At 50.8% G+C, this 11816-nt stretch overlaps 1 protein-coding gene across 2 annotated transcripts in view; it reads left to right on the top strand.

Annotated features, from left to right (window-relative positions):
• The first annotated feature begins 9545 nt into the window (after positions 1-9545).
• Positions 9546-11816, top strand: part of USP10 (ubiquitin specific peptidase 10) — a 68453-nt gene continuing 66182 nt past the window's right edge. For both annotated transcript variants that reach the window (XM_086688785.1, XM_086688784.1), the window contains exon 1: positions 9546-9752. In XM_086688785.1, the coding sequence (XP_086544911.1) occupies positions 9561-9752 (192 nt within the window). In that variant the 5' untranslated portion in view covers positions 9546-9560. The remainder of the gene's footprint in view (positions 9753-11816) is intronic.

The following is an 11816-nucleotide window of genomic DNA, read 5'->3' as shown; positions in this document are numbered from 1 at the left end:
TACCTGTCGATGCCTGAGGTATCTTTCTAGAATGAAAATCTGGTCACCCATGTGGGCCACGGTGGTTTGCTGCTCTAGGGAAAGGTCGTCGTGTTTGACTTACTCTTTACTCTTAGGGCTTGTCGAGTATCAGTAAGTTACCGATGGCTTTTTCTTTCTTTCATGAACCTCATCGACGTCAGTCCCTCTTGTCCTTCCCGGAACCCAATTCCCATCCTGCCGCTTCCCTCACTTGTGAGCTGAGTAAACCTCTGACATGGCTCGCGGTGTATTCACATGAGGTCGTGGTTTTAACTTCCTGAAATGATAGGTGCACAACAATAGCAACAGTGTATTCATGGCGCTCCTTTGGTGGCAAGTGACACGGTCCCAGTCCAAAGTAGCCCAAGTCTAGGGGCGCCCGGGTGGCTCACTCAGTTGAGCGTCTGACTCTTGATTTCGGCTCAGGTCTCGATCCCGGGGTAGTGGGATCGAGCCCCGTGTTGGGCCCTGTGCTGAGTGCGGTGCGTGCTTAGGATTCTCTCTCTCAAAAAACGAAAACGAAACAGACCTCACAAAGTAGCGAACGTTTAAAGATGGGGGGGGGGGTGTCTCAGTTCACGTGGAAACGTGCGTTGTCTCTAGTTATCAGGCCTCTCTCTTCCTCTGTCTCTGTCTCCCTCGCTTCCAAAAAGAGTAAATCGCTTGTTGTGGCATCAGACCCACATCTACCTGAATCCCAAGCTTGTGTGGTTTCCAATAATGCTGGTACTGGGATGCCCACAGTGGGTCAATAGGACTTTGCTAGCCTGGAGGGACAGGGAAGGGTGTTTTAGACAGAGGGAAGGGCACTGCTAAGCTATGGAGCTGTGAGAGATCGTGTGGCCTCTAGCGGCTGGCCAGCCAGTGAGGCCATGGCCAAGGCCGGAGAGCCCACGCAGCGGGTTTCATCCCAGGCTGGGCCTGCTAGAACAGCGTGGGACGGGGGGAGTTTCATGAAACACCTGTGCCCAAGCCCATGCCTGGAGACTTTGACCAACTCGGTCTAGGATGGGATCTGGCATCATTGTTTTAAACACACAAGTAGGGGCGCCTGGGTAGCTCAGTCACGTAGGGTCAGGGCGCCTGACTGATTGTGAATTTCGGCTCAGGTCATGATCTCACGGTTCGTGAGTTCAAGCCCCATGTCGGGCTCCGTGCTGATAGCTCAGGGACTGGGGCCTGCTTCTGATTTAAAAAAAAAAAAAAAAAAAAAAAAACTAAAAATTTTAAAGTTTAGAAATTAAAAAAAAATTTTGTAATACTTAAAAAATAAAAATATAAGTAAAAACAAGAGGCAAAAACACCTCAGGAGGTTTTATTTATTTATTATTATTTTTTCCCTCGGAAGGTTTTTTTTTCCAATTTTTTTTACTATTTATTTGTTTAATGTTTATTTTGTGTGTGTGTGTGTGTGTGTGTGTGTGAGAGAGAGAGAGAGAGAGAGAAAACGAGAAGGGGGGGAGGGGCAGAGGGAGAGGCAGACACAGAATCTGAAGCAGGTTCCAGGCTCCAAGCTGTCAGCACAGAGCCCGACATGGGGCTTGAACCCACGAACCGTGAGATCATGACCTGAGCTGAAATGAAGAGTCGGACCCTTAACCGACTGAGCTCCCCAGGCGGCCCTGAATCCGCGAGTGTCTTCATCTCGGACGTCTCAGACTCCAGAACTGCGGGAAATGCATTTCCACTGTTTACAAGCCGTCCGGTTTACGGTATTCTGTCATCGCAGCCCCAACAGACCGGGGGCATTTGATTATTTATGACTGCGTAACAGATCGCCTGAAATATAGTGGCTTAAGACAATCAACTGTCATGATATTGTGGGCTCACGGTTTCCATGAGGAAACACTCCAAGTACTTGAGAGAAAGGCTCAGCCTTGGAATTTACAAAGCGGGGCTGGTACCGCGCTCTGTTGGTCAAGCAAGTCACGGGGCCAGCAATTTGGGGACGCCGGCTCCGTCTCTCAGGGCACAGTGTCAAAGAGCTGGCAGCCGTCTGTAATCTTCCGCAATAAAGGCCAGCGTGCTTTAGAGCACATTTCAAATGGGGAAAAAAAAACCCAACAAAACCATGTTTTGGAACCATCGGATGCGTAGTCAAAATCTTGATGTTTGGAGGTAAAGTCATCGGAGGTAAGAGATCTTAGAGATTTGGGGACATCCTCCCTATGTCTCCAGAGAAGTCCCCAAAGAAAGTGACTTGTCCTGGCCCTCAGGAGACCCCCATCTGCACTCATCAGCCAAGCGCTTCATTAAATCAGCACATTGATCATAAACTTGGTGTCTGAACACTTATGGGACAGGCGCTGTTCTAGGCTCTAAGGATATTAGAATGAACACACCCTAACCATCTCCGCTTTCACGGAGCTTCCGTTTTGGGGAGAAAGACATGTGTTAAGGAAAATAAATATATGGCATGTCAGGGACATGTTCTAAGGAGACAAAAGAAACAAAAAAGAGGATAAACGGTGTTGGGGGTAGGGTCCACTTTATCAAGGGCAACCAGGGAGGTCCTCGTGAGAGAGAACAGACAGGCGGAGAGGACATTCCAGGCGAATGGCCGAGCAAGTGCTAATGTCCTGGGGCAGGAGGAACAGCAGGGAGGCTGGTGTGCTAGAAGAGAGGGTGTCGGGGAAGGAGGACAGGATTTGGGGGTCAGGACCAGATCGTGGAGGGCCGCGTAGGTCACTGTGTGGCCTTCTACTCAGAGCGATGCGGGCCCGTGGAAAGTCCCGGGCAGAGGAGGGTCAGGATCAAGTGTGAGTTTTGCCAGGCTCTCTGGCCGCTGCCTCGGGCTTAGACGGAAGCGGCAGGTTGGAGTGGTGGGATATTGCATTATAGGGTATTGCTATCACCCAGCCAAGGTGCGAGGGGCTAATTTTTCCGTTGCTAACTAGCTGGGTCACCTCGTCACGTCTGGGAGATCTGATCGGTCGTGGCTCGGAAGAAAGAGAACCTCTGCTCAGGAGAAAGCGTGAGCCTCGGAAGGCTCAAAGCTGTTGCCTCCCTGTCTGGAGACTCTAGCTTATGGTTCTAATATTCTTGGGGCTCCAACTGTTCATTCATTCATTAGGTATTAGTGGGACACTCACCACGGGTCAGGGATCATGCTAGAGTTGAGGCTCTCATAGAAAGCAAGGCGTGTGTGGACCTCACCTCCCCAGGGCAGCCTCGTAATTATCGGGGCAGAATGGGGGAACCTCGCGGCTTTGGCTGAGCAGCATGCAACGGGACAAAAGATGATCAGTCTCCTGCTCTGTGTCCTCAGCGCCACGTGGCCTCCTCTATGGGAAGTCACACCTGTCAGGAAACCCCTGGGTGATCCCCCAGCTGAACTGTGCTCGCCGGCCACCCAGTTATTGCTTATTCAATTAATAATCAAAAATAAAGTCAGATGGAGACGCGTTAAGAAACACTGCTTTCATGGCAGTGTCCTCAGCGTCGGTGACATTCTGGAAACAAACTACACCGACAGCATGAGCTAAGAACCTGTGTGTATCTGTACAGCAGTCAGTAAATGGATACATTTCGCGTCACTTTCCCTCCCATCCGTCTCCAGCTTCTAAATTAATACTTGCGAATGGTAGCAGCTCCATGAACTTTTGCCAAATGAATAAATAGTGGGCTGATGCAAATACACAATGTAATCCAAGTGCCCAGCACACAGCCCTCAGTACACGGTAGACGTCATTATACGACCTGCCTCCAGTCCCCTGGCTGTCTCTCCAGCATCCTCTCTGCCAAGCCTCACGGCCGGTCCAGCCCGGCTTTCCAGGTACTACGTGGATTCCTCCAGCGTTTCCTGGACCGAGCTGCTCTCCACCTGCTTAGGCTCCACCGCAACCCTCGCGGGGTCGGTGGGTATGGGCTGCTTGGGACGCCTTGGCTGACGCCTCTTTGCGATCCTCAGCTCACCCCACTCTAGCAGACAGATAGGATTTTTGTTTAACCCTGCCGACCCTGTGAGAAGAGAAATGGAGACTTCCAGCAGGGGGCTTGCCCACGGATCCCCTGCGGCTGAGCGGACGGACAGCTAAGAGCTGAGCTCAGACCCATTGGACCCCAAAGTCCACTCTGGAGATTCCTGTCCCGTCCATGTTTTTTTTTTAAATTGATTTTTATTTTTATTATTTATTTATTTCATTAAATTTTTTTTTTAATGTTTATTTATTTTTGAGAGAGAGAGAGACAGAGTGTGAGCGGGGGAGGGGCAGAGAGAAAGAGGGAGACAGAATCCGAAGCAGGCTCCAGGCTCCGAGCTGTCAGCCCAGAGCCCGACGTGGGGCTCGAACCCATGAGCCGTGAGATCATGACCTGAGCCGAAGTCGGACACTTAACCAACTGAGCCGCCCAGGCCCCCCCATAATTTATTTTTATTTTTATTAATTTCTTTTTTCATGTTCACTTATTTATTTTTGAGAGAGAGAGAGAGAGACAGAGCGTGAGCAGGGGAGGGGCAGACAGAGAAGGGAGAGAGACAGAATCCCAAGCAGGCTCTGCACTGTCAGAGTAGAGCCCAGTGTGGGGCTCAAACCCACGAACTGTGAGATCGTGACCTGAGTCAAAACCAAGAGTCAGATGCTTAACCGACTCAGCCAACCAGGTGCCCCCAGTCCCATCCATGTTAACAGCCTTCGGGAGAAAAAAAAAAAATTGAGAAGTCATAGTATTTGTGCTGGAGTGCTGGGGTCACGGATTTTTTTTTTTTTTTCAAAATCTCTTGGTTTTGTCATAATAATTAATCTTGCCTTTAGAGTAGAAAAGATACTTATTTTTGTAGGCTGCAGGAGATTGAAGATTATTTCTTTTCCCCTCCGAGCTGCCTGTCTGGCGGAAGAGAAAAACCTAAGTTCGACGAAAGCCCGTGAAAAACGAAGCTGTGCTTGGCCGAGTGGGGAAGGAAGGGCTCGCAGGGGCGACGGGACGGAGACAAATGAAGGGCATTAAATGGCCACGTTGCTGCCTGAACTCCTCGCTAATGCGAAGGTGCCGTGGTTAATGGCTCGTTTCATGAGACTGAAGTCGCCGGCACAGCCGTCTCTGGGCCGATCCCGGGCCCGGTCCTCTGAGGCCGGCAGGATACGCTGGACGTTCCGGAAAATCAGTGGCAAATCAGAATGGCAGTGAGCCTTCTGTGAGTGAGCGTTCAGTGCCTTCTCAGGCAGGCTCAGAATGGGGAGTGCCATCCAGACCACTGGTGCCTCTCCCCTTGTCTCCGCTTTCCTTACCGGTGTCTCCCCTGGCGACGGGGACGTCCCCGCCTGGGGTGGTGCCAGGTGTGGGGGAGACAGGGACAGTGGGCGGGTGTGCTGCTGCTTTGCACGGATACGTCAACTTGATCACGACTGCCAACCCAAAACGAGAGCGACGGCAGGACGACGAGAGGAGATATGGGCACCACTGCAAGGGCACGGGCTGGGAGGTGGCAGTCTGGGTCCCCGAGTGCTCCCAGGGCAGCCGGCCGGGCCGGAGCGCGGCCTTGATGGGTAGCATTAAGCAGGTTTCACGTAACGCGTCCTGCGCCGTGAGCCGCAGCTGGGGGCTCAAGTGGGCAACCTCGGGTTCCAATCGGCTCTGGATGAAAAGTCCTCTGTGTTGGTTTTATTAAGGGGCCCAGAGGAGCCCCACAGCAGAAGGGCCACGTGACGACGGAGGCAGAGAGCGGAGCCACGCGGCCACAAGCCGAGGCTTGCCAACGCCAGAAGCTGGAGAGAGGCCTGGAGCAGACGGTCCCCGGAGCGTCCAGAAGGAGCTCAGCCTGTCCACACCTTCATCCCAGACTCCCGGCCCCCAGAACTGTAAGAGGACAGATTCCCGGGGTCTTAAGTCTCTGGTTTGTGCTTTGTTATAGCAGCCCTTCCAGATTGTCAGCGAGTGGGGACTTCCGTAGAGAAAAACAAAGCAGGCTAACAGGAGGGAAGGACGGAAGGTGGCCATGAGGGCCAGAGTGGCCGTGACCTCTTCTCAGAGACCTGAGTGGGTGAGGGGAAAGAAAGTTCCGGGCAGCCTGGTATCTTGGGGCTGTCATTCTCAAACTGCTTTACTTCGGGACTCCAGAAAGCCTTTGTTTTTATAAGTTATGTCTGTTGTTATTTATTTAGGGATGAAAACTGAGGTGTCCCTGGGGGGCTCAGTCAGTTCAGCGTCCAATTCTTGACTTCAGCTCAGGTCATGATCGCATGGTTTGGGGGCTCTCGCTCCGTGTCAGCCTGCTTGGGATCCTCTGTCTCTCTCTGTCTCTCAAAAAAAAAAGGGGGGGGGGATGAAAACTGAGACATTTAAAAATAAGTATAATAATGTAGTAATCATGAACTCATTGTATATCAACATAAAAATAACGTATTTTTTTTAAAGTGGAAAATAACTCTTTTCCAAGGCAAATAATTTGCGTGAGGAGAGTGGCATTATGGTGGATTTCTGTAAAGCTCTTTAACGTCTGGCTTAATAAGAAAATAGCTGGGTTCTTGTATCTGCTGCCGAATTCAGTCTGTTGCGATACGTTGCTTTGACTGAAGCGTATGGAGAAAATCCAGCCTCGCACAGGGAATGTGGTGGGGGCAGGGAGGGAGGGGTATTGTCCATTCCTCAAAAGGAGTGATGGTTTTATTTTTTAACTTCATTCATTAAAAAAATTTTTTTAAGTGTTTATTTATTTCTGAGACAGAGAGAGACAGAGCATGAGCTGGGGAGGGGCAGAGAGAGAGGGAGACACAGAATCGGAAACAGGCTCCAGGCTCTGAGCAGCCAGCACAGAGCCCGACGCGGGGCTCGAACTCACAGACCGCGAGGTCGTGACCTGAGTTGAGGGTGGATGCTGAACCGACTGAGCCACCCAGGCGCCCCCATTCATTTTTTTAAGAAGTGAGGTTTGCAGAGAATTGTGGCTATCTTTCTTCGTTGCTCTGCCCAAAGCTGACAGATTTCTCAAGGGAAAATTCAAATTGGCATGTGAAATCGTATCAGTGAACTTTATTGTACTCAGGTTGAAATCCATCAGTCTATCTTGTGCTCTACACGGATCTTTTACTCGTGCATGATTTTATAACATCCCACATGGGTCATATGGAAAATATCGATTCACTGAGTTATGCACATCTTCCAAATGTTAACGATCGTTAACAAGCGCCAGGCACGATATCCCATGTGCTGGGCCATTATTTCATGTCCTCGTGGCAACATACTTGCAAAGTGGTGGTTTTATCCCCTGTGTTAACTAACGTCCTGTTGTTGCCGTAAAAAAGGACCACAAATCTACTGGTTTACATAGGACTATTTGACAATTCTGCAGGTCAGAAGATTTACGAAAATCGAGGTGTGGTCAAGGCTCTGTTCCTTCTGGGAGAAGTAGGAGAAACTCTGTTTCTTTTCGTTTTCTAGCTTCTAGAGACTGCGCGCATTCCCGGGCTCATGGCCCTTTCCTCCATCTTCAAAGCCAGCAGCGTAACATCTTCAAAGCAATCTCCCTCTCCCTCCCCACTCTCCCTCTGGTGCCGCCTCCCTTTTTTCCTTGTAAGGACCCCTGTGCTTACAAGGGGCCCACCCAGATAATCCAGAAAGCTCTCTCCCTCTCAAGGCCCTTAATTCTCAAGGTCCTCAACTTCATCCCATCCTTTTTGTCACGTGAGGTCATGTAGTCACAGATTCCAGGAATGAGGACGTGGGTACTTTGGGGATGGGAGCGGGGCTGGCGTTATTTTGCCTACGGTACCCCTTTTTACAAAAGATTCACGGAAAGGTGAAGTAACCTGCTGAAGTCCACACAACCAGTGAGTTGGGGGAGTCAGGATTTTAATTCAGGCTTATCTTGACTCTGGGTTCCTCCAGTGTCCCTAAACGCATTGCAAAGACCAGGGCCTGCTCAGCACTATAGGGCCCATGATGATTGTTGATCCTTTCTCTTTACTGTTCACCCCTATGTATCGAGAAACCGTGTGTTATTATCTCTATGAGTGATTTGAAGATTAGAATTAGGTCTTATTTATTATAATTTTTATTTTTTGTTCAAGCACCGTTACGATAAAAATCAGACATCAACCACCCCAAGACACCAGTGGGTTTTCACATACCTTTGTCTTTATCCATGCGCATGTATTATTTTTCTGGATAGCATGGATACAATATTATATTGCTTCCCCAGCTTTCTGTTATATAATTTTTCAAACGCACAGAAAAGTTGATGGTACCCCTTTGATCCGATTGTGAACATACGCCTCATTTGCCTTCCATGTACAGTTGTGCGTCTTTATACGCTGTTTTTTGTTGAACCATTAAAAAATAACTCACAGGCATTATGGCATTGACCCCTAAATTCTTCAGAGGCATATTCTAACAATAAGAACATTCTCTCACGTGAGCATAATATCATTAGTATGCCATGACAATTACCAATAATAATTCACTGAACGCCTCTGTATCTCCGGGCCATACTCCAATTTCTCTGTCAAAAGATATTCACCGGCTTAAAAAACACATCAGGATCCCATCAAGATTCACCCACTGTATTTGGTTATATTTTTAGCTCTTTCATTTTAGAACAGTTTCCTCCCTCTCCCTGATCTATTTTTCATGGCATCCCATTTTTGAGAAGGCGAGGCCCTCGGTCTTGAAATGTAACCATGGATCATACTGTTGACCTCTGCTGCTTGGCACGGGGTCCGGCAATAGCAAGCTCTCTCCGTGCACGTTCGTGGAACAAGCGAGACCAGGGATAAGGGTTGTGAATAAGAATCACAGGAGCTACTTTTTTTTTTTTTTTTTTTTTTGCTTTTGAGAGTTGGCCAAGTTGTTCACACTCATCTAATAGGAACTTCCCAGAAATCCTGTGAGTTCAGAAATTGTATGGGTCTCCTTTACAGGTGAGGAAAACAGAAGGGTTTAGAAAGGGAAGTAACAGGTCTGAAATCACTCACCTAGAAAGGGAGGCCCAACCAGATGGTTAAGTGCGTGGCCTGGTAGGGGGCTCACTGTGTCTGGAATCCGTGCCCCCAAAGTCGATTTGTCTGCGTACGTGCCTGCACGTGTGTAACGGGCAACACGGACTGAGCGCTCACCAGGCGCCAGGCCCCGATGCTAAGCGCTTTACGTGTGTGCGTTTGAGTCTTCGCCACTGCCTGGCAATAGGCGTGGCCCAGAGTGGGCGCTCAGGCAACGTTTGTGGGATGAACAGTGAATAAATGAATGAATGCACGGAACTGTTATCACCACGAGCAGGGGAGGCTCCTCCCGGGCCCTCGGCGCTCATTTGGGAGACCCCGGCCCAGGGAGACCTTGGGGTTCGGCGCCCCGGGCCGGCCTCCGGTCGCGGCTCCGGGCTCCGGACGTCCCGAGTCACGCCCAGCACCCCGGAGGCCCGCCAGCAGGTGAGAGGCCCGGGCCGGCCGGGCGCTTTGGCATCATTACCCCCGTCCCCCGCCCTTTCTCCTTCCGGGACCGCGGCCGGGGCCCCCAGCGCGCGGCCCCGCGGCCCGCACCGCGAAGGGGCGCGGGCTCGGAGTCCACCAGGCCCACTCCCGCCGCGCACGCCCACCTGTCGGCCGCGCATGCGCACCAGGCGCCCGGCGCGCCCGGCCGCCCCGCGCCCCGCGGCGCGCGGCCAGTGCGCAGGCGCGGCGGCCGATGCGAGTGTGTATGTGCGGGCGAGAAGATGGCGGCGGCGGGGGAAGCAGCGTGAGGAGTCGGACGAGCGCCGAGGCTCATTGAAACGGGCCGCCATGGCCCTCCGCAACCCGCAGGTAGCTGCCGGCCCGCGCCCTGGGCGGGAGCGGCCCCGAGCCGCGGCGGGCGGCCCCGGGGCGGGCGGGCGCGCCCTGCCCGGAGCGAGCGTGTGGGAGTGGGGGAGGGCGCCGGGACACGCTGCCCCGGACTAGGCCCCGGCCTCCCGCCGCCGCCGCGCCCCGGCCGCCCGCCGCCGCCCCGCGCGGAGCCAGCAGGGGCCCGCCTTCGGGGAGCAGCGGGGAGGGGCGCCGGGCCGCCTGCGGGGGTCGCGAAGGGGTTAACCTCCGGGCGGACCGCGGGGGAGCCGGGGGTGCGGAGGTGGGGGGGGGCGCCCTGGGCGCCCCGGGAGAGGCAGCCGGGGGGCTTCGAGAGGCCCCGCCGCGGCGGGGCTCTCCAGGCACTCGGGTCACCTCTGGGCGCGGAGCGGGACCCCAAGGCGTGGGGGTGCCCCGCTGCCCCCGTGCCCCCAAAGGTCGCTTCCTCAGCTTGATTGACCGCGGGGGGCTTGCTGGTTCTCTGGTTTGTGGACGCGAGTCACTGGGGAACAGCCTTCGGTTACTGTTGCAAAGGAAAGTGGAAATCAAGTCCCCAGGACCGTACTTTGAGTTGCATCTGAGTGACATCTTTTGCATGAACCCATCTCAGCCTGGCTGACGCTAACGCGCCGTGTCACAGCACCAGCCGAAGTTTAGGGACCATTTACAATGATCCCACAGTGGAGGGAAAGAGTGAGACGCACCTTTTTCTCTTCTGGGGAGGTGTACGTGTAGAGTTGACCCCCCCCCCCCCCCCCAATTTTCAGTGACTCTGGGTATTACAGTTGCTCCTATGGTATTATGTTTCAGGCTTGCTTTCGACCGCTGGTTTTTTGACATCTAATCCCTAGAAATTTCTGCACTTTATACCGTCCCAGTGTGCTTTGGGATTGAAATGTGGGAAAGTGAAACAAAGTAGCTACTGGGAAAGCTGGTGGCCGGTAGATCGCCTCTGCGAACTGTTGGGTGTTTCTCGCCCTTCGGAAATGAAGTCGATTTTAATAGCTGTTGAGATTAATGCCTATCCTGAAATTTAAAACGCGAAAACTTTTTTTTTTTTTTTTTTCTTAAATGAGATCTTACAGGAGGCTGGAATGTTGTCAAATTTTTGATACTTTAGTTTGCGGAAGTTTCTCCCTTTAACTTCTTGTTCACTTGTTCATCTACTTTGTGAGTATTTCGTATGGTTCTTTGCACAAAAAAGGGGGCTTAGCATTTGAGTAATTTTTTACAAATGTGTAATTGAAAGATTTTTGTTTTCTTAAGAGGTTTGATATTTGCCTTTTTCTCAAATATAGACGTGTATAGCTCCTTGTTAAAATTGGTATGAACAGGTACGAGATTCATTGTGAACGAACGTGTAATGTATTCATAGTGATTTTGAAGTGAAGGCATGTTTAGCCATAATTCATTCTATTATTTTTTTTTCAAGATTTTATTTTTTTAAGTAATTTCTATGCTTAACTGTGGGGCTCAAACTCACAACCTTGAGGTCAAGAGTTGCGTGTGCTACAGGCACCCCTAATTCAGTCCATTATCATAAGCACCAGTTACAATGCAAACCTGATTTAAATGATAACTAGCCGTGACGATATATAAACTTAATTGTAATTTCATCTACATTCATTGTCCTAGTATTCACGTTTCAAACCATATTGCCTATACCCATTTTTAGAAAACCGCAGTGGCGAAAGTCAGTTGAACATAAATGTTAGCAACTCTTTGAGGTTATTCTTTTAATACGTTTATTTTTAAGTATAATTTGAGTGCTTTTAAGTTCTAGCATGGAGAACGTAGCAAAAGAAGAGTTTGATTTCTCATAGTCTTTTTCAAAGAATAGTAATGAACACAAGTAATGAAATAATGTGACAAGATTTGGTAATTGTATCCTGCTTGCATCAGGCTGAACATTTTTTTTTTTTTAATTTTATTTATTTTGGAAGAGACAGAGCGAAAGCAGGAGTGAGAGCACGTGCACAAGCAGGGGAGGGCCAGACAAGAGAGGGAGAGAGAATCCCAGTCAGGCTGGTGCTGTCTGCACAGAGC

The sequence above is a fragment of the Puma concolor genome, chromosome E2, assembly GCF_028749965.1.
Source record: "Puma concolor isolate L17-30 chromosome E2, mPumCon1.1.hap2, whole genome shotgun sequence".
NCBI lineage: Eukaryota > Metazoa > Chordata > Mammalia > Carnivora > Felidae > Puma > Puma concolor.
This window is presented reverse-complemented; position numbering and strand designations above follow the sequence as displayed.